At 44.7% G+C, this 27,764-nt stretch overlaps 2 protein-coding genes across 9 annotated transcripts in view; one reads left to right on the forward strand and one right to left on the reverse strand.

Annotated features, from left to right (window-relative positions):
- Positions 1–3,819: 3,819 nt before the first annotated feature.
- HABP4 (hyaluronan binding protein 4) lies at positions 3,820–22,202 on the forward strand. 2 transcript variants are annotated; one of them, XM_035099514.2, is made up of 8 exons: positions 3,820–4,327; positions 11,540–11,690; positions 14,604–14,765; positions 14,927–14,998; positions 15,413–15,496; positions 18,797–18,965; positions 20,493–20,678; positions 21,885–22,202. In XM_035099514.2, exons 1-8 carry the CDS (start codon positions 3,820–3,822, stop codon positions 21,939–21,941), a joined length of 1,389 nt encoding a protein of 462 aa, XP_034955405.2. In that variant the 3' UTR covers positions 21,942–22,202. The 2 variants fall into 2 exon arrangements, with proteins under 2 accessions (XP_034955405.2, XP_034955406.2); XM_035099515.2 differs by lacking the exon at positions 14,927–14,998.
- A 1,084-nt stretch (positions 22,203–23,286) lies between these two features.
- Positions 23,287–27,764, reverse strand: part of CDC14B (cell division cycle 14B) — a 62,321-nt gene continuing 57,843 nt past the window's right edge. For 4 of the 7 annotated variants that reach the window (XR_009558310.1, XM_035099508.2, XM_060280109.1 and 1 more), the window contains one exon: positions 23,287–27,571. Coding sequence is in view for 4 of the 7 variants with exons in the window: in XM_035099508.2 (XP_034955399.1) it covers positions 27,532–27,571 (40 nt within the window). In the remaining 3 variants the exon portion in view is untranslated. The remainder of the gene's footprint in view (positions 27,572–27,764) is intronic. The other 3 variants (XR_009558311.1, XM_060280110.1, XR_009558312.1) reach the window with 2 other exon arrangements.

Genomic DNA, 27,764 nt, shown 5'->3' on the forward strand with positions numbered 1-27,764 from the left:
CTCTCTGCCTTTCGAACTGGCAGCTTTTGCATTCAATTTCTAAATGACATACCTCAACTTTCAACTCTGACCTTTTGCATTTCGAACTAACAGACAGGTGAGTGGGGGAGGCCCCCCATTTGTTCTCTGGCACAGAGCCACTCCCTTTGTTCCCTTAACAGTAACAAACTCTCTTTAACCTATAACAATTACTGGTCTATGATTTATTACTACATCTGGCAGCACTTAATTGAATAGGCAACATTCATACAGATCTGGGATACCAAAGTTTGAGGGTGCAAGGGAACCCGGAACTGCTAGAGTTAGTGAATGTTAGAAATCAGTAAAGGGGTAGAATTTAGCTGATTTTTGGAGTATGAAGGAACAGTGCCAGACACTAGATTCAAAATACAGGCCGAACCAGTTCTCCTGTTCAGGAGATTGCTGTTAGTGGTGACATAAAGAAAACAAGAAGAACTAAGTAGCGGGCCGTTAAAGAACCACCCAGCTCCTGTCCTTCCACCTCAGCTGTGTGTTAGTTATAACAGAGTTGGAAGAGGCTGCAGGAGGTGTGATGTCACACAGGAAAAATGTGTCCTTTTTGGAAAGCAGGTCTGGAGAAGAGGAGCGAGGAAACTGAAGGGGAGGTGTTGCGCTTTGCAAGGTGTTCTGGGAACAAGGAAGATGAAGTAGAAAGAATTTCATGTGCTGCTGGCTGGAGGAGGAGGTTCCGCTGAGAGACTGAAGGCCATGACTGCCTTTTGCTTTGGACCCAAGCTCACCGAAGCTAGGACATGAGCAATGGGGGGCACTCTTGGGGTGCAATATTCTGTGTCCCATCCATTGAAGGCTTTAGGTGTAAATATCTTTAAAATAAACAGTATTTCTTAAGGGCACTAGTCTATGCTGCAGCGTTCGAAACTCCCATTGTTCTAGGGGTGTTTTGAGACAAGGAATTTCATTAGCGAGAGCAGTTTCTGAGCTCTGGGAGCAGTACTGCGCCTATGATTTCAGATTAAAACTGCAGAGTGGAATGAAGGGAGGACCTTTTTCTCCCTCCCCACTCCAAGCACCTCTCTGAAGAGAAGAGACCCAATTCTTTATTAGGGGGGCAGGCAGGGGAAGCATGGGTTTGTTTTTTCATATGAAGACTAGACCATGTGAAAAATGAATATAAGATTTTAGCTGCCTTTCATTCATTTTCAGCTTTGTATTCTTGTTATTAAAAAAAGTGTGCCTAGACATTCCGTTGTTTCACCCATAACCTAGGTTTAAGGTGCCATTTAGCTTCTAGCTTTCATATCTCAGTTTCTAACATTGCTATGCTGTGCCTCGATTTCCCAATTTCACAACCCTGTTGCAGAGATTGCAGGTGGCATGCAGCCTTAGTAACAATACATTGGCTCACACATGCTGTCATCCTCCACACCCTTAGGGAAGGATTTCCCCCTCTCCCTGACTGAAAGGAAATTGTACTCTTTTAACCCCAAGTTACAAAACATGTTCTGCATCAAATAAATAGTATGGAGTGTGTTAGTTAAGCTCATATTTCTTATAAATGCACTCTAGCCTACTTATTTTTGCATTGTGGTATCCAATGAGGACTTTGTATTAGCAGAAGCACTTCTGCTAACACAACACTTCTACCAGTCCTCCTTTTCCATTTGCTGTCCCCTGTGTCATAGCTACCAAATATTTAGGAGTAGGTTTTAGGGAGCACAAGCAGATATGCTGGTAGGTGGGGACAGCAACAATCAGGTGCAGAAGTGGAAGCGCTTCTAATGCAAAGCCACTGTTGGATACAAGCCCTATATTGGCTTAATACATGCTGGGCATGAGAACTAGAGGAGTAAGGAAAAGGCATCATAGAAAAGATGGGTTCCAAAATGAGACTGGATGGAAGTAAGAAACATAGTACAGTATTGCACAGGTGTTCTGGGAAGCAGTTGAAGTATATGGAGCAGTAAGGAGGAGAGGCAGATTTTTTACCCTAGATTGTAGGATTAATCTACACTGGTGAATTATAACATTAAAATGTATTATAAAAATGTGACACCGGAGAGTGCTGTAGAGCAGCGATCTGTGGCCAATGGGAAATTGCACTGGAAGCTATATTTTTAAATAGCGTTTTCCAGATCAGTGTAGATCCGGCTGTAGTCTCCCTTCCATATATTATAACAGAGACCTTACTTACCATTAGCTGACTGCAACTGAACCTAGGAATTGTTTCTTATTTCACCTTCACCACATAGCCAATGTCAATGTCAAGCATTGGTATATACCAGGTTTTACAGCAAACTAGAGTCTATGAAATACTGAGTATACCTCAGGGACCAAGCCTTGGAGGAATCCCTAGTCTGTTGCAGCAAAAGCAAGTCTTGTGGCATATAAAGATTAACAAATTTATTGTGGTATCTGTTTTTTCAGATCAGAGAATCAGATGACTGAAGGTTTTTCTTAGTAGGCAGATAAATAGGCATAGTGGGGAGAAACTGTAAGCCAGGGGTCCCCAGACTTACCGTGCGGCGGGCCGGAGGGTAGGGGAGTGCGCGCGCAGCGGGCCGGAGGGCGGGGGAGTGCGTGCCCGTGCGCATGCGCACACGCACACGGGCGGGGGGAAAATCGCCGAAAATCGCTTGTGCGCATGCGTATGGGCCTCCCCCGACCCGGAAGTGCACCAGAAATGACCTCTTCCGGGTCGGGAGAGGCCCATACGCATGCGCACAAAGGATTTTCGGTGATTTTTTGCCGATTCTTTAGATCGTCGCTGCGCGAGCGGGCGGCGGGGGTCGTCGCGGGCCGGATTGGAAGGCCGATTGGGCCGCATCCGGCCCGGGGGCCGTAGTTTGGGGACCCTGCTGTAAGCCATGAAGCCCTATGTCTATGAAATGCAAGAGCTACAGTTTGTGATATTCAATGTAAAAGTGTATATAAGTTAACACAGTGTCTATTTACAATGGCGTTCATTTATGATATAATTTTTCATAGCTTTTTAATGTTAATTTAACAGCTGAAATGGATGGGAAGCAATTATCATGAGCCAGGGCTAAACAAATATAATTGAAAGTTACTGATAAACTCTAGTCCAGCAATTTTTCATTAGAGACTTCCTTTGAGGTGGTTATACCAAGTGTTTATACTAACTTAAATAGTATAGAAGTGCTAGGATTGGGAACTCCCATGTTCAAAGCCCCACTCAGGCATGAGGGGCTGAGCCGTAGCTCAACAGCAGAGCACAAGTTTTGTGTGTGAAAGGTTCCAGGTACAATCCCTGTCATTTACAAGTAGGCTTGAGGAAAGACTCCAGCATGACACCACAGAGAGCTGCTGTCAGGAGTGTAGAGTACAACACCAAGATAAATGAATGGTATTTATAGTATTTTCCTATTCACAATGGTCTTCAGTCTTCAGGGAAATCAACTACAGTAATCAACTTAGTTATAATTTGCTACACTAGCACTTTAAATCCAAGCTGTCTCCTACGGTTGTACTGAAAAATATTGTATAGACCACATGGAGGATTTCTGATAGATTTTTATCCATCAACTCTAGTGGAGCCATTCTAGTTCATTTGCTCATGTACAGAAATTAACAGTTACTGAAACATCCCCCGGTGTAGTCCTATCGATGACATTAAAAAAACAACCCGGCCCTCACTGCTTTTGCTTCAAAGCCGGGCACGTGACGCCACAGACGCTCTCCGTCATAAGCCAGCGGCGTGGGAAATTGTGCGAGCGGAGGGAGGGATTCCGCCTTTTCATTGGTCTGCTGGGGAGGGCACGAGCTCCCTGATTGGCCGGTGGCTCTGAATGTCGTCGAGGTGCATTATTGGGTAGGACCATGAGGCACGGAGGGCGCGGATTGGTCGGCGGCCAGCGCCTCAGGGGCCGACGCCGGCGCGCCGATTGGGCAGTACAGTCGGACTGGGCGGGCGAGCGGCCATGGCGTGGTTACTTGGGCCGCGCTGAGCCCGGCTCGCTTCTTTCTGTCGCATTCGGGGAAGGGGCGGCCGTCGGTGCCGCCGCCGCTACGGCAATGATGAAGGGCGCGCTGGCCAGCCCCGTGGCCCACGCCACAGCCATGCAGGAGACTTTCGGCTGCGCCGTCGCCAACCGCTTCCATCAGCTGCTCGACGACGAGTCCGACCCTTTCGACATCCTCCGCGAGGCGGAGCGGCGCAAACAGCAGAGCAAGAAGCGCGAAGAGGCGGCCGCCGCCCCCCCGGCCGGCAGGAAGCCCGGCCCGGGAGGAGCCGCCGCTGCCGCCGCCGCCGCCGCCAAAAGGGAATCCCAGAAGGAGCGCAAAGGCGCCTCTTTCCTGCAGCCGGAGAGCCCCCCAGCAGTGCCCGGTAGGGAAGGGACCAGGAGCGGGGACGGGGAGGGCGCCGCGTGCGCGCCTCCCTAGCGAGGGGTGGGGAAGCCTTGGGGAACGAGCCTCTTCCACCTCCCCCCGAGGAAGCGCGCCTAGGCTCGGGCTTTGGGTCGGCTGTCCTGCCCGCGACGCCCTTTAAACGAGGGAGCCCTTTGGGTTGAATGGGCCGGGGCGGGATAAGGAGAATCCGGATTCGCGACTGCAAATGACATTGGGACGGGATGGGGGGGGCGTTGGAGCAGAGCAGGTGCGGTTCGAATTAATGGAGGCGCAGCAGCTGCCGCCCCGGCGATCGCCGCTTGGACCGACGCGGCACACCTGCCCTCCTCTCGCCCGAGGCGAGCGCGAGCGGCGCTCCCTTCCGCGCAGGAGGGCTGCGCCGGCGCTCACCTCGTGGTCGGCTTCCGACTCCTCCCTGCGCGGGCCGTGGGCGACTCTGCCGGCTGCGGAAGGGCAGGGCCGCCGCCTGCGTACAAGGCGGGCGATTGTGGCGTCGGGCGGCGCTTGGGATGAGGGCGAAAAGTTGCGGCCGCGTCTGGGCTCCGCCTTCCCGTTCTCGTTCCGCGGGCTGGCCGGCGCCAAGAGCCTGCGAGTCTCCCCGCCCGGCATTGTCCCCAATTAATTCCGTCGGGGGGAAGTCGCTTGACGCCGAGCTGTCAAAAAGGGCTCGCTCGGCTGCCTTCAGGGCTCCTTAATTCCTTGGGGCTGAAGCCGATCTCCAAAGCCCTGAGCTCAGCAGTACCCGAAACGAGGGGTGCTCCTGCTAGAGAGCTTTCTTTGCTGCTCTTGAGCTGAAGGTTTGGAAACCGGCTTTGAAAACGCAGGTCCAATCAAGTTTTTGTCCCCTTGCTCTTTGCATGCCAAACTGCACTTGTGGCAGGAGTGCCAACTTGAATGAAAAATGGTGGGGGAGGGGGCAGATAATCGATCACACACACAATTTGAATGGTAATGCCCATCCAACTTGGGATGATGATCCCCCTCCAATATTGTATTGGAGGGGCCGAAGGGACCTCTGCCCCTAGGAGTTTGCTTCTGTGACTTGTGAACAACTCGGTTTGTGCAAGAGCCAGGATACAAATGTATGAGGCAGTAGGGGCAGTTGTATCCAACCCATGTGCCACTAGGAAGCCTGGATTGTGCTGAGAACCTAAGCTAAAACATTGGACACCTGACGATTCCCAGAGCAGGGCTGCCCCATGAAACATTGATGTGTTTTCCACCCTCACTTGCCAATTTATGAATACAGTAATGGCATTATTCGAAGGGAAGGATGCAAAGGAGTTCCCCAGGCAGGGTGCCACCTCAGATAACATGCTATCGTGTGTTGCCACAAAGGCTGTAGCCATTGGTGGAGCCATGCAGAGGGCCTTTCCCATAGATTTCAAGACCCAGGCAAGCAAATGTAGGTGCTCCCTCCCTCAAGTACTGCTGATGAACAAATACATGTATTTCTGTGAATCTGTCTCCAATTTTAATCCAGAACAAAAATGTGTGCCTTGTTAATCACTTGAAAAACATTGCAGCTTGGGATAACTAGTGTAGTAAAACCTAATACGCATATGCACTGCACACAGCTTAATATAAAATTTCATGATGTAAAGATTTAAGTAAAAAAAATGCACTGCAGAATGGTTTAGCAGGTCACTGAAATGTAAAAACTGGGTGTTAGACATTCATTCATACTTCAGAATATGTCTTGTACATATTGGATCAAATTATGTACACAATATGTATTTTTGCTGGGTGTCCCCAGTCTCTCACTTTCTATATCTTGACTCTTAACCAGTTTGTACTTGGGACTGGAGGAGCTGCCCAAAATCTTCATATGTCCTGTTTCTCCCTACAGACACACATATGCAGAGAGATGGGATATCCATGGACTACGGCAATTGTTTCATCACAGCAGCACAGTTTATCTGTCACACAATAACATGAGTTGGTGCAGCTGCCTGTGGTCGTGTGTTGATTGTAAATGGTCACACATCACATTCTCTGTGGAAATCTGAACCCGGCAGATCAGATGGAGAACATTTTATCATGTCTGTAGTGTCCTTGCTTCCTTCTCCATTAAATTTACTGTTCCACAGAAGAACAAAGGGGAAAGTATACAGACTCCTCTTTAGAGATGTGAATGCCTAAACTGTCTAGGGTGTAAACTAGAGGCGTGGAACACTTTATTTGGCCTAAGGATCACTTGGGGGGGGTGTCCTGGAGGCTGGTAGTGAGCAGCTGATGCCACTCTTAATATTTGTTCAGTGAGTTACAACCCCCCAACCCACAAGTGAAGGGCTTCCAGCCAAGCAATAGGTATTATCAGACGGCAAGGACACATTTTAGCCACGCAAAAAACTGCATAAGTTGCTTATGAGGTAATGTGGCTCTGTGGAGTTTTCAAAGGGCTAGAGAGAGATGCCTGGAGGGCCACATTCAGCCGCTGAGCCTGAGGCTTCTCACCCTTGGCCTAACCGGTAACATTGTCCAAAATCTGCAGGATTATGATCTGTTCTTCCCCTTTCCACAATGTATGACCCTATTGCTAATTGTGTCATATACATGCTAATGTTGGCTATGGAGCTGCCTAGCACAGTTGACTCTGATCGGCAGCTGCTGTTGAGAATCCCTGGCAGAGCTTGTTTCTGAGACTTGCTACACAAGACTGTTGAACTGAATATTTATTTATTTGTTGCACTTATAGCACACCCCGCCCCGCCCCGCCCCCCACTGAGCGCCCAAGGTGACATACCCTTCCTCATTTTATCCCCACAACAGCCTGGTGAGGTGGGTTAGGCCAAGAGGCCCAAGTTCACACAGTGAGTTTCTCAACCCAAGTGGGAATTAAAACCGTGGTCTCCTAGGTCCTAGTTGGACACTCAGTAACCATGACACCACAGCAGAATGAACCTTGGAAGCAGATCTCCATGCAAATCACATTCCACTAAGCTTTGCTTTAGGTTAGGTTGATATCTCTTGAAGTCACACTATGTTCATTTTTGCCCCTCTCGAAATGGTGAAAAGGGGCTTTGAATAGTTATTAACTAAAAAGCAGTAGGGATTTAGTCATTTTAGAACTTTGTCCATTCTCCGTCAGTGCTGCTTTATTAATAAGTTTCCTTATATCTTCTCCCATCATATCAACAGGATGAGTGTTAGTCTTTGGTAGCTGTTAGCTTGTTTTCACATTTAATTTGTTAACTTTTTGTATGTTTCCATGGGTCATTTTTCTCCCTGGGAATTGGCAGCTCTGTGCTCTTTTGATCCTTTCAGATGATAGCGTCTAAGCCAGGGGGCCCCAAACTTACCTCGCCGAGGGCTGGTGCCGCCAGTGCTGATTGCACTGTGGGCCGGAGCGCGCAGGAGCACGTGCCCATACGCGTGTGCACATGCCATTTCCGGCACACTTCCCGGTCGCTGGAACACGGGAAATAGCTTGTGCGCATGGGCCTTCTCCAGCCTGGAAGTGTGCTGGAAATGACACTTGCGCATGCGCACAAGCTATTTCTGATGCTCCAGCGACCCGGAAGTGGGCAGCCGTGCTGCGCCGGTAAGAATAGGCGGCGGTGGCGGGGGTCGCATAAATGAGCCCCGCGGGCCATAGTTTGGGGAAGTCTGATCTAAGCTATCCATTTCTGCTATCAATACATTTACATACAGGCTTGAAGAATCAAGCAACTCATAGTGTAACAAGACTTTTATACTGGTTTACTGGGATAGAATCCTCTTCTTAGAAATGACTGGTTCTGTTGTAAGAACAGATGAGCCCCCAACATTCTTGGGATTCAAATGTCTGGTCAAGGCATTTGAATGTCTTGCATTTAATGTCTTGCTGTGGTGTACTGCTGCTATAGTTTTCAGATTTCATGATTTAAACTTGAGTGGCATTGGTTTTTTTTAAAGTTGATGTTGGGGTTTTGTTTTGTGAACTACCGTGTAATCTATTGGGTGAAGAAGAATTGTCTAAAAACTCAACAGATAAATGATAAGTTTGGGCCCTAGCCCGAACAGTGGTCTGAAAGAGATTTGGGAGAACTTTGCTTCAATGAAATCTCTGAACATAATGGAAAATTCATGGGGGTCTTTTCTTTGGGAATGCCATTTACCTGGTCACATGCAACTTTAATCCAGGCATCATTGCTGATTTCTCCTCCCCCCCCTTGTTCTTGCTACTTTGCGTGCTCCGTGTGGAGGGTGGTAAACGTTTGAAATCTAGGACTGCTTAGGTTTCTTTTTTTGCCAGTACAGTAGTTGAGATGCAAACTTAAATTAATGATAAAAACTGCAATCCTTTTTCAGGGTTGTAGAATTCGTTATACATTCAATTTCAGCTGTGTAGTCATAAGCACAGGCTTATTTTACTTGTAAAAATTACAGCCTTTAAAACGTATCTCTGTAATTATCTTAGGGTGTGTGTACACAAGCATTTTAATATGTATGAGATTCAGCTAACTCAAATAGGAAACCATATAATTATAAAAGTAAACCTCTTGGGTTGTAGAATAGCCCTTTGCTCGCTAAAGAGCTCTTAGTTCATTAAAACTTTTATCCTTTATGGCTTAAAATGCAGCTTCCTACATGATTATATAATGTAATATTATAGTGGGTATAATACATACTGAAGACGTCGAATGAATTGTTTGCCAGGGCATATTTATATAGTAAACATATGCATGCTATGTCCTTAATTTCTTAGACAATTTGTAGGTCTTAGCAGGGCTAGCCCAAGGCATTTTGGCACCTCAGGTGGACCCCAAAATGCCCCTCTCCTTGCTAGGGCAGGAACAGGAACAAGGGGGAAGAAAAACCGCTTGGCTCTGCTTGGTCATCAGTTGTTGATTCTGTGAAATGGCACTTTAGATGTCTTCATTCCAGAAAATTGCTGGGATACAGAAAATGCTAGCCCTGTGGAACAAGCCTTTATACATGCTGCTGCTTGGATTGTGGTCATTGGTAGCATGACAACACGGGCAGGATTCCTTTATGAAACATCTCTGGAAAAACAAGTTTTTCTTCCTCACATTGAAGGCTTGTAGGTAGTCACAGAAGATGAGAGATGAGATCTAACAAATTATGCAGAGAGGCCAAGGTGATGTAATGTCTCCCAACAGCCATTCCCCTTATTTTTCCCATATATTGAAAGCTCCAAGTTCACTGGGAACAGATCTCTTTCAGCGTGGTATCTCACTATGTCCTTCCAGTTGTTTTATGACTCTAACTATCTAGCAAATAAATAAGGAGGGTGTGATACTTAGCTGGTTGAGTGGTGGTGCCGTAACTTCTGATGCATGATCAATAAAAAATAAATCATAGCTGTTGCTGTTGTTTTCTTTATACCCTTCCCATCTGGCTGGGTTTCATCAGCCACTCTGGGCAGCTTCCAGAACATAAAAACATAACGAAACATCAGACATTAAGAAGTTTCTGATACGGGGCTCCCTTCAGATGTCTTCTAAAAGTTGTGTAGTTCTTTATGGGAGGGCGTTCCACAGGGCGGGTGCCCCTGCCGAGAAGACCCTCTGCCTGGTTCCCTGTAACCTCACTTCTCACAATGAGGGAACCGCCAGAAGGCTCTAGCCAAGGCCATTTAGGGCTTTAAAGGTCAGCACCGATGTTGAATTGTGCTCTGAAACATACTGGGAGCTAGTGAAGACCCTTTAGCGCCTGTTTAACCATTCTTGGCTTGCCCATTAAAAATTATGCAGATTTATTTCCTGCATCTAGCACATCTTCCTTGCAATCTGCAAACTCTCCTCATCTTCTTGCATAGATTTTTGCTGTGCACCAATACTTGTATTTTCTAAAAGGTGTTTAATATATAAATTGCACAAGAACTGCCCACTTGGATAGCTGAGCTTTCTTGCTGAGTTGCTTGTATTGAATTTGTAAAGCCCAATCAACAATAGTGAATGTTTGTTTGCTGTCAGTGGTATCTTTGAGCCAGATTTGGGCTTGAACATATTTTTTCTTTTTCTTTTTTGATTATCAGTTGCATACTGTCAAGCTTTATGCTGTACACTGAAAGTTGTAACACTTAACAATGGGCTGTGAAATTAAGCTGAACAATCACTTTTTAATCTACTTTGCTTAGATTTGGTGCACATAACATTTTGAAGTTTTGTTTAACTTACCGGTAGTTTATAGTTTGTACTTTGCATTTTGACCGAAGGTTTTCAAGGTGGCTTACAAAATAAAAATAGAAGTCATACTCAAGAGTGGACCCATTTACAACAGCGGACTTAAGTTACTTATGAGTAACTTCACCAATTTCAGTGGGCTTACTCTGTGCAGGACTAAATTGGAACCACTCATACCGTAGAATACATCTAGAGAAATACACTTCTAAACAAATAAAAAGTACATCAAGAAATTCAAGTGAGCAGCATAAATAGAAAGAAAGATAAAAATAGCTGGGCACTTATTTATTTTGTACAACTTGATAGTTTAAAAATAAACCCACCTCAATGTGGTTTACAAAAAGAATGAAACAAAATTATTGGTAATAGCAATATAAAATGGTTATTTAAAATAATTAAAAATTATTTATTTAAATTAGCACTAAACTAAAAATGCATTAAAACAAATCAATATTCTACATAACTTATTTATTTCCCTTCGTAAAGTATTAAGTATTAGATGTTAACATACGGTAGAAAAACAAACTGGCAGACACAGTTCAAACTACTGTACATTAGTTTGAACGACATCCTTCACTAACCTGATGCCTTCCCATTGTGTTGGAGTCCAGCCTCCATGCTGACTGGAGCTGATAGGGTTTGTGATCCAGGATATTGGAGGGCACTAGGATGATGAAGTGGGATGCAGGTGGCGCTGTGGGTTAAACCACAGAGCCTAGGGCTTGCTGATCAGAAGGTCGGCGGTTCGAATCCCCGCGACGGGGTGAGCTCCCGTTGCTCGGTCCCTGCTCCTGCCAACCTAGTGTTTCTGTGCGCTGCTCTGGTTCACCAGAAGCGGCTATGTCATGCTGTACGCCGGCTCCCTCTGCCAATAACGCAAGATGAGCGCCGCAACCCCAGAGTCAGTCATGACTGGACCCTTTACCTTTACCTTTAGGATGATGAAGACTGCTTTCAATCTGATTGGAATCTAGGTGTCTCAGTTAACAGCCGATAGCATTGTGTGATTCTCATAGTTCATCTGCCTAATAAAATCATGTTTGTTCTATACCCCACAGGCCAGAAGCGAGCTCCAAAAAGGGGAGAACAGCAGGGATGGAATGAAAACCGAGGCACAGAGGTAAAGCAAGATAAAGCTGAATGGAGACCTTCTTTCAGGGAGTACCGTCCTCATGAAATGGAGAGACAAGCGGAGTTAACACTAGAAAGGTATGCGCTGTTGAAGGAGGTATCAAATGGTACCCGAAAGAACTTTCAGAGCTCATTTTTCAAGCTACCAGTTGGCTAGATCTGTGACTGCTGGTTCCTAGAGATGTTCAACCACAAAACCAAGTCTTTATTTTCATTCTTTTCTTGGTTGGGTTATCCCCATGTGCCTGAGTCTTAGAATTCTAGACTGCATTACTCCTATTCGAGCTTCAAACTTGCTTTGAGCTAAATTGATTGCTTACATGACCTGGACTCGCATCGTATTGTAAATGTGACTCTGGTTTACAGTACGTATCTGGAGCAGATCGTTCTCTTCAAAAGACAATTCAGGCGGTTGTTTTATCACAGCAGTATGTAAAAAATAAAGAGAAAGCTCTTGAATTTCTGAATTGTTCTATCATACTTTGTGGTGTTGGGACTGCACCTAGATTTGTGGGTTGGTATAGTCATGGATTTTTATTTCTGTTTAAAGCACACCTTACAGTGTGTTGAACTCTAGTGGGAGGGGAGTGAAATGTTTTGCAACCTCTATCAAACTTTGGCTGCTCATTAGAAAAGAATTCAAACAGCAGCTCAGAAGCAGAGATGTCTTGTGTGAGGACTTCTACTTTTGTGCAGCAGCATACATGAAGTCCTCCCAATTTACATACCCCTGCAGGCCTCCATGCCCACATCGCATTCTGTTCCAGAGGGTTCCTTAACCTTTGAGAGCAGACAACAGGGGGTTTGTTGTTGTTGTTTAGTCATGTCCGACTCTTCGTCACCCCATGGACCATAGCACGCCAGGCACTCCTGTCTTCCACTGCCTCCCGCAGTTTGGTTAAACTCATGTTCGTAGCTTTGAGAACACTGTCCAACCATCTCGTCCTCTGTCGTCCCCTTCTCCTTGTGCCCTCCATCTTTCCTAACATCAGGGTCTTTTCTAGGGAGTCTTCTCTTCTCATGAGGTGGCCAAAGTATTGGAGCCTCAGCTTCACGATCTGTCCTTCCAGTGAGCACTCAGGGCTGATTTCTTTAAGAATGGATAGAATCATAGAGTTGGAAGAGACTACAAGGGCCATCCAGTCCAACCCCCTGCCAAGTAGGAAACACCATCAAAGCATTCCTGACATATGGCTGTCAAGCCTCTGCTTAAAGACCTCCAAAGAAGGAGACTCCACCACACTCCTTGGCAGGAAATTCCACTGCCGAACAGCTCTTACTGTCAGGAAGTTCTTCCTAATGTTTAGGTGGAATCTTCTTTCTTGTAGTTTGAACCCATTGCTCCGTGTCCACTTCTCTGGAGCAGCAGAAAACAACCTTTCTCCCTCTTCTATATGACATCTTTTTACATATTTGAACATGGCTATCATATCGCCCCTTAACCTTCTCTTCTCCAGGCTAAACATACCCAGCTCCCTAAGCTGTTCCTCATAAGGCATCGTTTCCAGGCCTTTGACTATTTTGGTTGCCCTCCTCTAGACACGTTCCAGCTTGCCAGTATCCTTCTTGAACTGTGGTGCCCAGAACTGGACACAGTACTCCAGGTGAGGTCGATAGGTTTGATCTTCTTGCAGTCCATGGGACTCTCAAGAGTCTCCTCCAGCACCATAATTCAAAAGCATCAATTCTTCGGTGATCAGCCTTCTTTATGGTCCAGCTCTCACTTCCATACATCACTACTGGGGAAACCCGCCGCTGCCAAGCCAAAGTTCCTCTGCTTCTCTCGCCACCTGGCACAAAGCCGGCTTCGCTTCCCTCAGTAGCCGGCGCCTGGCTTCAGGCGGCGGCTGCCGAGGGAAGCAGCTGTGTGCCAGGCTGCGGCGGGAGAAGCAGAGGAACCGCTTCTGCCACCGCCCGGCACTAAGCTGGCTTCCCTCTGTGCTGGGCGGCGGCGGGAGAAGCGGTTCCTCTGCTTCTCCCGCTGCCGCCTGGCACAAAGCCGACATCGGACGGGGCTTCAGAGAGGCCCAGCGCTTCTCCGAAGCCCCATCTTATGCTCCCGGGTGTCCGTGGCGTGGCGGGGGGGGGGGAGAAGTGGGGGAACGGATCCATTACTCCACTTCCCTCCCCTCTTCCCGCGCTACAGCCCTTTGTGTTCCACTGGTCTCTGCCGGTTGCCCCTCACCGGCAGAGACCAGCGGAACACAAAGGGGAACCAGCTGCAGCGCTGGAAGAAGGCAAAGGGAGATCAGCTCAAAAGCACTGACAGCTGTCAGCGCCTCTCAGCTGATGTTCCTTTGCCTTCTTCCCTTGCTACAGCTGGTTCCCCTTTTGCTAGACGAATGCCCCTTTTGCTAGGTTTTGTGATCGGAGGTTTTTATGGGCACGCTTCGCAAGACGAAGCGGCGGCCATAGAAAACCTCGTCGTCTTGCGAGGCAACCTCCAATCGCAAAACCTATTCCTATAGCGGAAAATTCGTCTTACAGGGCATTCGTCTAGTGAGGCACCACTGTACAGTCAAACCTTGGTTCTTGAACGGCTCTGTTTTTGAACGTTTTGGCTCCTGAATGCTGAAAACCCGGAAGTAAATGCTCCAGTTTTCAAACGTTCCTCGGAACTCAATAATAATAATAATAATAATAATAATAATAATTAATACCTTTATTGTAATTGTACAACCTGTGTACAATGAAATTAAACAAGCATCCGACGTGGCTTCTGATTGAGTGCAAGAAGCTCTTGTAACCAATCGGAAGCCGTGCCTCGGTAGCTGAACGTTTCGGAAGTCAAACGGTCTTCCGGAATGGATTACGTTCGACAACTGAGGTTTGACTGTATTATCAGGCCCTATCTGCTTTTTCAGTCTACGCCGTGTGTAATTTTAACGCGATTAAATGTATTGCATGTAACGCTTTGCTTTTCTATTGCATCTCAACGGTGTTAACCTATTGAAGATACGTTGGGTCAAGCTAAGGTGAATTATATTTCAGACCAATAGACCGATTTGATCGGGAAAGGCCAATGAGAGGTCGCGGGGGAGGAAGAGGTGGAATGAGAGGAAGAGGAAGAGGTGGTGGAATGAACAGGACTTTCAACGGCTTTGATCAAAGAGGGAAGCGGGAATTTGACCGACAGAGTGGGAGCGACAAAACGTAAGTGTGGTGGTCTAGTAGCTTAACAGCATCTTAGTGATACTTGGGGGTGGGTGTGAATTTGCATCTGTAACCAATCTTTTGGACAACTGTTTTATACAAATACCATATTTTTAATTTCCAAAAATGGGGACTAAAAAGACAATGGTTTATGTCTCTAGAGGAGTCAGAGCAGAAGACAAAAGGGGTGGAAGTGGACCTCGCAACTGGGGAGCAGTTAAGGATGATATGAGGTATGCCAGTGTTTTAGTAGTTATATCCTGGATTGTAGTCTTGTTGGAACATAGTTTCCAAGCTGTATGGTCATAATCTATCGTTTACGAACACCGCCTCCTAGCTTTCAGATCTTGCATCTAAGAAATTGGCAAAAATTCCAGAATCTTGTTGCTACCGTCTGTTTGCTGAGTGTGTGGATTCTGTTTAATGTTCCTAAAATTTCTGCTAAAAGTATTGTGATATTTCTGTCATCAAGTTACTGGCACACAATGCAATGTGCTAGTTTCCAAGACTGCTCTTGTTTGAGCATGCCCCCATCTCTCCAGTGAGACACGAAGGTGTAGTTATTCTGAACAGCCTGTATGAGTACACTACAGAGTATAGTTTTTGGTTACCGACGAGTTCACTTGGTGCTCTTAATGTTTCTACAGTGAGCTGGAACAGACTGCTCCTATGGAAGAGACCGCAGAAACAGAAGAGAATCCAGGAGCACCTGAAGGAGAATCTCCAACCAAGTATGGGCTGGTTTTGAACATCTTGCTCTTGTTGTTAAGTCATTATTGGAAAGCATGGCCCATTGTCTAGCACAGGGGTCAGCAACCTCTTTCAGCTGTGGGCCGGTCCACCGTCCCTCAGACCATGTGTGGTGGGCCAGACTATATTTTGAAAAAATAAATAAATGAATGAATTCCTGTGCCCCACAAATAACCCAGAGATGCATTTTAAATAATAGGACACATTCTACTCATGTAAAAACACCAGGCAGGCCCCACAAATAACCCAGAGATGCATTTTAAATAAAAGCACACATTCTACCCATGTAAAAACAGCAGGCAGGCCCCACGAATAACCCAGAGATGCATTTTAAATCAAAGGACACATTCTACTCATGTAAAAACACGTTGATTCCCGGACTGTCCGCGGGCTGGATTTAGAAGGTGATCATCCGCATCCGGCCCACGGGCCTTAGGTTGCCTACCCCTGGTTTAGCATCATGCAAGTGGTGCAGATAAAATTTGGGCAAGCTGCACCTTGCATAGAGTGTCAATGCAACATTCTACAACAGGCTTGCCCAAGTTGTGACCCACACTGGGTGACTTCATCAAAAAAATAATAGTGGCAGGCTATGTGATAAGTACCTGGCAATGTTACATTTGTAGCTGATCTTATTTCTGTTTGGACCCCTTGAAATTAATGGATATGAGTAATGTAGGTTCATTAATTCTAATGGACCTGCTAGAGTGTGACTTAAGTTAGATACAAACCTTGGTGCATATAACTCCTTGTGCAAATTCTGACTTTATAAGACTTGCATTTCTTTCCTTGGCAGCTAAACCTAATTTCCTGTTTTAAAGCTTTTCTGATAACTGAGGTCTCATGAAACAGTTAAGGCAGATAATGCACCATCAATCAATCAATCAGTCAATCAGTCAATCAATACGCCCCAGCAACTCTTCTCTGGTTGGTGAAGATTGCATTTAGTGTTACATTTGACAAGACTCCTTTCCCAGTTAGCTATTTCCATTGTGTAACTGGCAGCTGAATTATTGCCACAGCCATAACATCCATGTTCTGTTCCATCCAAGTACTCTTATCAAATACCTATATTGTTCTGCGAAATATACCCATCCAATGGGCTATGTCGGGCTAACTCCCTGCAGGGAATAAGAACTATTATCTGTTTCTCTTTCCTGTGGCAAATGCTTGACATAGGTATATATGAGCATGCAAGCTCTGTGGGTTAGATGGATATCTCAGATGTTTCTTGGCTGTACTAGGCATACAGCTAGTAAACCTAATGTACTTATAATGGTTTTGATCTTGGACTTGCTGTAGCAATACTGAACAGCAAATGTCAGTGTTTTAGAAACTGGTGAAACGAGTTTGCAATATTGAAACAGTAAGGTTCAGGTGTATCTTTGACTCGTATAGTAGGTTAAAAATAGTGGTGGAATCCTGTAGACCAGGAGTGACTAACCTTTTGGGGGGGGGCTGAGGGCCATTTTTGCTGTTGGCCAACTTTCTGAGGGCCTCATGGCAGCAGTGGGCAGAAGCAATAGTGGGCATGGTCAAAAGTTTGTGGATATGAATGCTCACACAAATAGGCAGGCACATGTGGCTAGAGTACCAGTGGGTAGACACCCAGAGAGTTAGAGGCAGGCAGATGCATCCTGAGGAGCAGGAAGTGTGCTTTTCCTTCCCATTGCGGTGGTGGGCAATAGGTTCCTCTCCTTCCAGCACAGCCCTGAGATGATGAGCTAGAGGGAATCTCTGAAGAGCAAAGCGCATGGTTTCCCTTTCCAGTGTAGAACTGTAATGGGGAGGAAAGCCTTCTGTTTACCTTGCAAAGGTCCAGCTCCTTCCTTTTGCACACCATTAAACAATAAGGAGTTGGCTTATACAGAATTTTACTCCATTGGTCCGTCTAGCTCATTATTGTCTACGCTGGTTGGTAGAGGCTCTCCAGGATCTCAGATGACATGTTCCAAGCTCTGCCTGTAGACACCAGAGATTGAACCTGAGACCTTCCATTTGCAAGGCTATGCTCTGCCAATGAGTGATAGCCCTCCCCCTGATTGCTATAAGATCCTAGCTCCTTCCTGTTTCTCTGCTGGCATGCAAGTGGAAGGAGAGGCATATTTGCAAGGTTTGGGAAAGGGTTTTCCTGCACTGTGTTGGAGAGAATTGCAGCCAGCTCTTCAGAGATTGCTCTCTGAACAGCAGACAGCACACTTTATATCCTCATTGCAGGGATCTGCTGGTAAGAAAAGTTCTTTCCCCAGCTCAGTGCTTTGATGGGGAGGAAAATGATGACCTGCTGATCAGCCCTGGGCTTACTACTTTCCCCAGGAGTTGGTGGGCTACTTGGCTTGGTGGACTTCAGGCCATTGGATTCTTCCCTCAACCCTGCTATAGAGGTCTGCACAGTGGCACCTTGGTTCTCAAACTTTTAATCCGTTCCGGAAGTCCGTTCCAAAACCAAAGTGCTCCAAAACCAAGGCACGCTTTCCCATAGAAAGAAATGCAAAGATGGATTAATCTGTTCCAGACTTTTAAAAAAACAAACCCTGAAACAGCAGCTTAACATGAATTTTATGATCTAACGAGACCATTGATCCATAAAATGAAAGCAATAATCAATGTACTGCAGTCAGACAATCAGTAGCTGAACTGGGTTCCCACACAGTCACAGAAACAAGAGAGCTGCAAAAACAAAAATGCAAAATAAATAGCAAAAACAAACAGTCCTCAGCATAACACTCAAAGCGGAAGCATGGCACTCAAAACAGAAGCGTAACACTCAAAACGGAGCACATTCGGCTTCCAAAAAAAGTTTGCAAACTGGAACACTTCCAGGTTTGCTGTGTTTGGGTTCCAAGTTGTTTGAGTACCAAGGCGTTAGAGAACCAAGGTACCACAGTATTGGAAATCATATTTTGAGTTCCAGAAGTTTGAACACATGGGGGAAGTATTGACATGCTCAGGGGAACCTCAAGGTCTGCATGCAGGAGTTGAAAAGAAAAATCTTCAGGACTCCATTTCAGTTACCCCATTAGTTCTCTGTATACTCAATGGAGTGCAGTCTGTTGTGGTGGAATGGAGTAGCCTGGAAGGGGGAATGGCTGGATGGAACAGCAGCATTCCATACTGCAATAGTTTGTAGCAGCTTCCTCTCACTGGTACAAGCTCTGCTTACCGTTGCTTATAAAGGAAAGCTTCACTTTCAGTGCTCTGCGCCTTCAATTGTACTCTGCCTTTCCCTTTGTGCCTTCTTAGAGGCTAATGGTTTTTACTTTACAACTATAACCCCTTAGAGTTGCTGAAGGGGAGCCTGTGGAAGAAGTAGTTCAAGAGATGACGTTGGATGAGTGGAAAAATCTTCAGGAGCAAAGTCGACCAAAGCCTGAATTCAACATCCGGAAGCCTGAAACCACTGTTCCTTCTAAAGCAGTGGTGATTCACAAGTCAAAATACAGAGATGATGTAAGCAAAAACTTAGATTTTAAAGGGTTCTTCCTTTCAATCCTATGTTGTTGTTTTTAAATGGCTTTATTATGCTGAAACATACAGAGACAGTCTGAACAGATGAAACATCATTAGATTATCTTGCACGTATTGGGAATTGCTCAGGTTTTTTAAAATTCCAGCAGTGTTTTTCTGTTCTTGATGGCTCAGTCATATTGCCCAGACAAGCTTTTTTCCTTTGTCTTGTTTGCTACTTTGAAGACTTGTGATGCAGAGTTTGAAATCAAAACTGAAATATGTGGGTTTTCTGAAACTTTTTTGAGTGCCAGGTGTCTTTATGATTTGTATTGTGGTGTGACTGCCAAAAATTATGATACGCACACCCCATACATACTTCATGAGGGCTTTTCTTGCATTGTTCCCTATATTTTAGGTTTTAAATAAAATACAGTGGTACCTCTGGTTAAGAACTTCGTTCTGGAGGTCCATTCTTAACCTGAAACTGTTTTTAACGAGGTACCACTTTAGCTAATGGGGCCTCCTGCTGCAACCGCATGATTTCTGTTCTCATCCTGAGGTAAAGTTCTTAACCCGAGGTACCACTGTAGTGTCATTGCAAATAAAATGGTTGTAATTCTTCATAGTTGCATTGAGGATTAGATGATAGGCAGATTCTTCTCAAAAGCACCAATATTTAAGCTTATAAGACCCAGGCAACTTCCTCTGCAACACCTAATAAACCACAACGCTTTGATTTAAGGGGGCTATTCCTTGTGCTTTTATTGAGCTTAGAGCCCAAGAAAAAGCGTCATGTGAATTGCCAATGATTATTAATAAAATGTAGATTTTTATTTAAAAAACTGATCATTTCTGTGATGTACAAACCATGGTTAAAAGTATTTACAGTGTAGCATCTCCGGCAGAGCACATTGCAAAGGACAAAAAGTTGGCTATTAAAATGCCAAGGTAATAGGAGCGTCCTGCAGCCAATTGGAAGCTGTGCCGGATGTTTGGCTTCTGAAAATCGTTCAAAAACCGGAACACTCACTTCCGGGTTTTGATAGTTTGGGAGCCATTTTGTTCGGGAGCCAAAGCGTTTAGCTTCCAAGGTACGACTGTAAAATGTTTAACAGTGTTAGTACACTTTTGAGAGCAACTTGTCATTAGCGCCAATTTAAATAAAAGAGCTGTCTCCTCTCACAGCAGGCATAGGGAAATTCGGCCCTCCAGATGTTTTGGGACTTCAACTCCCATCATCCCTGACCACTGGTCGTGTTAGCTAGGGATGATGGGAGTTGTAGTCCGAAAACATCTGGAGGACTAAGTTTCCCCAGGCCTACTCTAAATACCCTTATAGGTCTCCACTGGGTCAAAAGGTGTGGTGAGAACATTGTAGCAATTTTTGGGTTGTTTTGTTTTTAAGCTGCAACCGTTTCCTTTTCATGTCCCCCTTTCATAGCTCCTAGGAAGCGTCTGGTGGGTGCTCCTTTTTGGGGGGAAAGAATTCAGGTTGTGTGTTTATAATCTAGATAAATTCTGTTCTAGGTGCTGAAGGAGGATTTTGAGGACGATGCTCACTTTTTCCGGAAAGCAGCAAATGACATCACTTCTCAGCTGGACATTAATTTTGGGAACCTGCCTCGTCCGGGGCGTGGAGCTAGAGGAGCCCGGGGAGGTCGCGGGCGTGTCCGGAGAGTTGAGGACTCAGGAGGACACAGGCCAGAAGTGATGGTAATGCTTCTTATTAGTGTGTTGTGTTAAGCCCTCCTTCCCAGGTCTAGCAAATGCAGACTGAGCACTTCACCACAGTTTAGACCAGGGGTCAGCAAGGTTTACCTCGCCTGGGCCAGTTCACTCCAACAGAGATCCCTCTGGGCTGGATTGCGCATGCCCGCAATTTCCAGCGTCTGCGCAGATGTGATTTCCAGCGTCTGGGTCTATGTAGACGTGATTTCCGGCACCGCGGAAGCGAGTCCTTGCGCTGTGCTGGTTCAGTACAGCATGTGGGGACTCGCTGAGCGGGCAACTCTGTTTGGGGGTGGCTCATGGAACAGTTAAACGACCCCTGTGGGCTGCTTGTGGCCCATGGGCCTTAGGTTGCTGACCCCTGGTTTAGACAAATCACTCAAACTCAATTATGTAGATTTGTCAAATTCTCAGGAACTTTTTTTAAAAAACCCATTGGGAATAAAATGGGTTAGGAATTCATCTGAGTTCTCTAGTAGTTTGGGGGAAATAGAGTGTTTGAGACCTGTCTGTAGTCTCGAGAGGCAAGGAAATCTAAATTTATGAGCCCACTGCTGATTCAGGACCACGGCTAACTGATGGGCTGACCTGTCTGGGTGGAAATTAGGAGTTTTGTTTGTGAGGATGCCATAGCAGGCACTGTTGGTGGGGGAAAGAGCAATAAAGTAAGGAGGCAGAATTTAGAATACCGTAAAACAAAGGAATAATTCCACTTCTATCCTGCCATTGCAAGTTTGGCCATAGATCTCTCCCTTCCCCTTTTATTCTCACAGCTCTTGAGGTAGGTAGGCCAAGAGTGATTGACCTAAGGACGCCCAGTTGAACTTCTTGTGGTTGAATTGTGGTCCCTTTTAATTCTAATTCAAATGGAAATGCTATAGTTGTGAATTTTCAGACTCTTCAGAATTTAAGAACTTGGCCTTTACAAATTATTTTTTAAAAATAATAATAATCTGAGCATGCAGGAGAAATCCTATATACCTAATGTACACAGACCCTGCCCATCCATTGTTTAATAGAGGCTTACAGTAAATAATACTTGGGTTTGAAGGTTGCAGTGCCATAATGGAAACTGAGATGTACAATTTGACTGAGATGTCAAATTTTATGAGCATCTCAGGATCTAGATAACACCGCCAGTTATTATCTAACTAGCAGAAAGGTTTTGAGATGTGCTCTTCTTCCTTTTAGATGCACACCACTGCTCCAAACCCCGATGACCCCGAGGATTTCCCTGCTTTAGCTTGAAAGAACTGAATAATGGCGCCTCAAAAGTAGCTGTGACGATAACAGCTCTATGTTGCTGTGGAAGAATATCATCCAAGCCTACAGAGAGAGATGACTTATGTGTGTGAATTTTGCACTTCTATTGTGTTAAGCGCCTAGACCTATCCTGTGGGCTAGGAGGCAAGGTTGAGCACCACTGTTTGGGGATTAGCTTTGTGAAGGCTTATGGTATCATACGTGAGGGCTTTCAAATAAAGGTTCAAGGTGATGGTGTCAAAACAAGTACAGAGGGATGTCTCTTTGTCCATGGTGTCACAAATGTACGCTATACCAGATTGGGTGGTTTTTGGGTTGTTGAAAAGAAGATTGTTTTGAGACTTGATGGCAAAACCCCATAGGCACTTGGCAGCTGTTTTTCTGACCTGAGTGAAACGTACCGGTACCTTCGCCTATGCAAGCAATTGCACAATTTTGAGAGGTTAGCAAATAAAACAAAAGCCTGCTCATTGATTGGGGTGTGAGGTGGTAATTTTTCACAGCAATAACTTTTCTGACTCCATAACACTTGGAAGCTGCAAGCTTGTTCCGTTTCCAGTTTGGAGAGTGGATTTTTTCCTGTGGGTGTCTTGGGAGTGAAGGTGACCAGAGAAATAATTGGAAAGCCGTGTGGGTGGGCTGGATCACTGCAGACTGCTGGAGGGGTCCTGCAATGCGGGAATGTTCCCTCCATCAATAAACATTCATACATACAGAAACTTGATGAGTCCAGGTTAGAACTCTTGTTCTCTTTGGAGGGTGGGGTTTTTTGTTTTTTGTTTTGGTATGGCAGTGTGTTCCTTCCTATGAAACCACACTTGAAGCTACCTGGCCTTAGACAACTTTAAACCACTTCCATGAGGCTACTGACATATGAAAGTTTTATACAGGATTAATCTCCTTGATCAATCCATCACTACTCATTGGCATTTCATCTACAATCGTAACAGCCTTCATGTGCTTTCTTGAGCCTTCTGAAATTGCACTGGGGTGTGTTCATCCAGTTTGGGACTAGGCCTTGCCAGCTTCCTTGCCTAATTAATGAAAAAATAGTTTTTAAAAGCCTACCTTATTTTGCAGGAGTTACACTAATCACTGTTGATAATTTAGGTGTGGGTACTTGTGATTGTTGTACTTGGGCATTCACTTTGAAATAATCACTCAAGTAGCCCCAGGTAAGTGTTATTCTGTAATGCATGTGAATTTAATTATGGCTCCCTTGCAGCTAATACAAATTCCTTCAGAGAGACAGTCTACCAAGAAATTGTTTTCCCATGTATGGAAAGGACCAGTGTTTTTTTTTTTTATACCAACACTACACATTGCAGAGCCTGATATAAGCAATATATTTTATTTGTATACAATTCTCTTATATGTCAATATTTATATAATCAAATTACACTGGTTTAATAAGAAACACACACTATCAATCAAATTTCCAAGATAGCATTAATTTACCCTTAAAATACCTTTAGCAAAATAAACTTCCTTTCTTGATTTCTTTAAAAAATATTATTTTTTGCTTTAAAAAAAGATGAGCATACACCACGTTTGGAACAAATGATCTGTACAAGAGTTTCCAAGGCAATACATATAAAAACTGTAGGGCAACATAACTGGGAACTACAAGTGGCAACTTGGTGGGTGGGGGGAGGCTATGTTTTTGTCCAGTTTTGAAACAGCACAGCTGTTGTCTTAGCAGGTGAATGTTTGAGAATGACCTTGCCCTAAGTTGGCAAGTTTTAAAATTGTGCCGCAGTTGTGATAAACCAGTACTAAGTTGGAATAATTTCATTTTGGGGTGGTGCGTACGTATAAGGCTAAAATGGCATTCATTTAATAGCTCTATAAAAGCCCAAACTAAGCAAATGATGCAAAAGAATTGTGAACCCTCTTTGGTTTACAAGCCTGGAAAATGCAACAAGCCCCACTATAGGCACAATAAAGGATTGAGAAACACAATAATATATTTTCCAGCTGACTTGCCAGACTGTGTTCCTCAAAGATGGTTTGAAATGTGTAAGACCTGGAACGAGAGTTCAGCAAAAACTACCAAACTTAACATGAAGCAAGAGGTGCCTTAAATTGGAGCATTGATTTTCAAGTGGCTGCTGTTGGCAATGGCACTCCAATCATTTCTATTTGTGTTATGAAGGAACAGGATAATTGTGTGTGAGAGAAGTGTGTACAGTATAGCAAAATGTTCAGGGCTTAAGAGGAGTCAGCTCTCCAAAGTTTGGTGGCTAATAGCAAATGCAATTCCGTACACACAGGGCAGTAAATACCACTGAAAACAGTGGGGCTCCTAAGCAAACATGCCCAGGCTTGGGCTGTTAATGATTGAGCTCCTCCATGCAACTTAAAGGTCTTCTAATCTTTATAGGCCAACATTTAAGGTTTTGAGTGTGTGGAGTGGAAGTGTGGCTGAAGAAAATCTGGAGAGAAGCCAGCTAGTGAAACAGTAAGTTGTGTGGACTAACAACAGTTGTGGACTGTTAAGTAATCTTTCCTTCTATCAAGCCCTTGCTGCCAAGCTCAAGCATACCTTGCAATTCAGTCTTGATTGTCAACCTCCCAGGATCCATCTGTCTTCTCCCATGGGGCATCTTAAGCATTTCCTCTTAAGTTAAAGCAAAAGGCTGGCATGGACTCTGCCTACCCTACACTGCAAGAAGCTACCAAATAGCACCTACGTTCAGGCCTCAGATAACTGAAATATTGACGCTTGTCTGTTTTTAGTAGTTGTATTTTCTACATTGGCTAACCAGTAAATTAGTGCAATATTTTCAAAGGCAAGAGGAGGAGCTCTTTCTTCTAAGGTTATGTTGTAAAGAGGAATTGCACTCCCAAACTTCAAGGAAACATTTGAGTCACTGAAGGAGAAACCCCACTAAGTAAAATGGGGGATTGATGATCTTTTAAAAATGAATATCATCCCTAAGATCTGAATTTGCCCAAAACTGATTAGTAGACAATAGTTTCTTTTTTCCCAGCAACTTGGAGAATTGACAAGCCAAGGCTATATATCTAGTAGGCTGTGATCTCAGCTAAACTTCATCCCCTGCCTAATAGGATTCTATAGGCTTACATTTTGGAACTCAAAGGTAATTAACATGGAATCATGTTGGAAGGGACCTCAAGCCTCATCTAGTCCATAACTACTGACCATAACTGGTAGCAACGCCCATTGTAAGGAAAGGCCAGAGTTGCTGTTCTAAAAGAAATTATATTCTCATGAAGCAACTGGGCTTAGTTTTATATATATATATATAATAAGTTATGGTTCCATATAAACTACCTTTTCACATCCTAAAATTAAGGCCCTTTGGTATACAAGTGGACTGATACTCAAGATTAGGGGTCGGCAAACTTTTTCAGCAGGGGGCTGGTCCACTGTCCCTAAGACCTTGATTTTGGGGGGGGGGGATGAATTCCTATGCCCCACAAATTACCCAGAGATGCATTTTAAATAAAAGGACACATTCTACTCATGTAAAAACACACTGATTCCCAGACCGTCCATGGGCTGGATTTAGAAGGCGATTGGGCCACATCCGGCCCCCAGGCCTTAGTTTGCCTACCCATGCTCAAGATTAACGCGGCACATTTTCTCATTATTTTTAGCAGACTGTATTTGGATCCTCTCATTCGCCTAGCTCTACTGGACAAGATAAATACCCAATATGAAATGAGTAGCAGCAGGAGGCTAGGCCCTGAGAGGCTTCCCAGTTGTAGATCCGTTGGGCAGAAGGTGGCTTGGTCCAATGACCAAATAGCTGGGGATGATGAGAGTTGTAACCCAAGCATTCCAAAAGTCCAAAGTCCTTACATTCCAAAGTCCTTACTCAGAAATCACTTTTGCAGAGTAAGAGGGGTGGGGACTGGAGCTCACCTTTTGGTAAGTCTAGTATTTGGTACCATGTACACAGGCTGTGAAACCAAATATTGGCTCTGTCAGTCCAGCATGATTTAGAAACATCACATTATTTCAAATCATCTCCACACATGAAGCCTGCAAATTCTTAAATGAAAGCTGCTACACCATGGAGAAATTTTATAGTAACATGAAGCAGCACGGTGATTAGAATGCTGGAAGTTACAGGCCATGAATAAGGGAACCAATTTTACTGAATGTGTTAGTTGTGGCAGTGAGAATTCAATCAAAACATATTCATGAAACTCCAGTTCACCTCTTGGCAACTGTTAGCAGCAACTTCTTCATTGAAACTGATGGTTAGCAGCTTGCTCGATGTCAATGGCTAGCAGTCTCTTAGTTTTAGGTCTCTTTTGCTAGCCCCACAAGAGCCAGGTCAGATACTCCCCCACCCCCCAAAAAAGCCAAATCCTAAGGCACAAAACCACCGCCCTACTTAAAAAGTAGTAGCAAGATAGCTTAGGATGCTCCAGGTACACTTTCCTCCAGAGCTGCTACTGCTTCTCCATTAAAAAGGTAATGAATCATTTAAAGCTGCAGTGTGTCAGACAAGGGGAGCAAAGAGGCTATTTTCAACTCCAGTCAGAGCTCAGTGCTAGAGCCCAGGCATTTCTATTCAGAAGGTCCAGGTTCAATCTCTGGCTTCTCCAGGTAGGGCTGGCATAGAGACTCCTGTCTGAATCCCTAGGTAATGCTGTAGGCCAGGCATGGCCCAACTTGGCCCTCCAGCTGTTTTGGGACTACAACTCCCATCATTCCTAGCTAGCAGGACCAGTGGTCAGGGATTATGGGAATTGTAGTCCCAAAACAGCTGGAGGGCCATGTTTGGCCACAGGCCTGCTGTAGGCTTTTATAGACATGAGATGGTGTGCGTAAATATCTGCAAAGAAAGAAAAGTTACTAGGAAGCTCTCCTTGCTTCCTGCATTTTGGCCCAAGCCAGTAGTGTTAGGATGATTTTTTCTCTCTCTACCTGCACAGGAGAGCAACCTTCCAGAGTGGCTCTAAAATACGGCACATACAGTCTTTACATGTAAATTAGAAGCAGTAAGCAACACAACAGGCAGTGGTGTAACTTGAAGAGAGAAAAAAAGAAAACCCAGAAAACAAAACCATGAAAATAAATCACACTTTGTTACCACTTGATAAAAATCCTACTAAAATTAGGATAGTCATACTTGTATGGAGCTATTTATGAGGGGGCGGGTATCACTTCTCTCCACCTAGGAAGAGAAATTACATTGATAACTTACACCTGTCATTCCAAATAGCTAAAATGCCACAGTCGTCTTGGTGGTTGACAGAAGCTAGATGATTGCCATCACATTTTATACATGAGCGCTGTACAGAAAAGAAAGCTCTTTTGATAACAAGAGTTATTCAGACCGAAGGCTAAAATTTACACGCCGCTTTTTATATTTGAGAATAATTTCCTAGCATTAAAAGTAAAAATGGTACAGTTTACAGTAATTTAGGGTCCTCACACAAAAGTTCTCTTCACAAAACTAAAACTTCTTCAAACTAAATACAAAAAATAGACCACTGCTTCTTTTTTTTGTTTTACAAAAAATTTCTTCTAATTGTTTTAATTAGCAGCAATGTCCTTTTGTTTCCCTTGCATCCTCTTCCACTCTGATTGCTTTTAACGCAACACAGTCCTGGTTCTTGGGTTGGGAGCACTGCTGAAATGATAAAAATGAGGTGTGCAAGATGTCAGATACAGGTGGCAAAACACAAACCAGTAATTTAAGCATCGCTAGCCAATATAAAACTAAGCAAGCAAACAAAAAAAGGGGCTCGGGGAGGGAAAGAACCACTCACAGACAGCATTTTTGAAAATGATGCAACATCTGTAGTAAACGAAAGCACAGGCCA

This window comes from Zootoca vivipara, chromosome 11, assembly GCF_963506605.1.
Source record: "Zootoca vivipara chromosome 11, rZooViv1.1, whole genome shotgun sequence".
Lineage (NCBI taxonomy): Eukaryota > Metazoa > Chordata > Lepidosauria > Squamata > Lacertidae > Zootoca > Zootoca vivipara.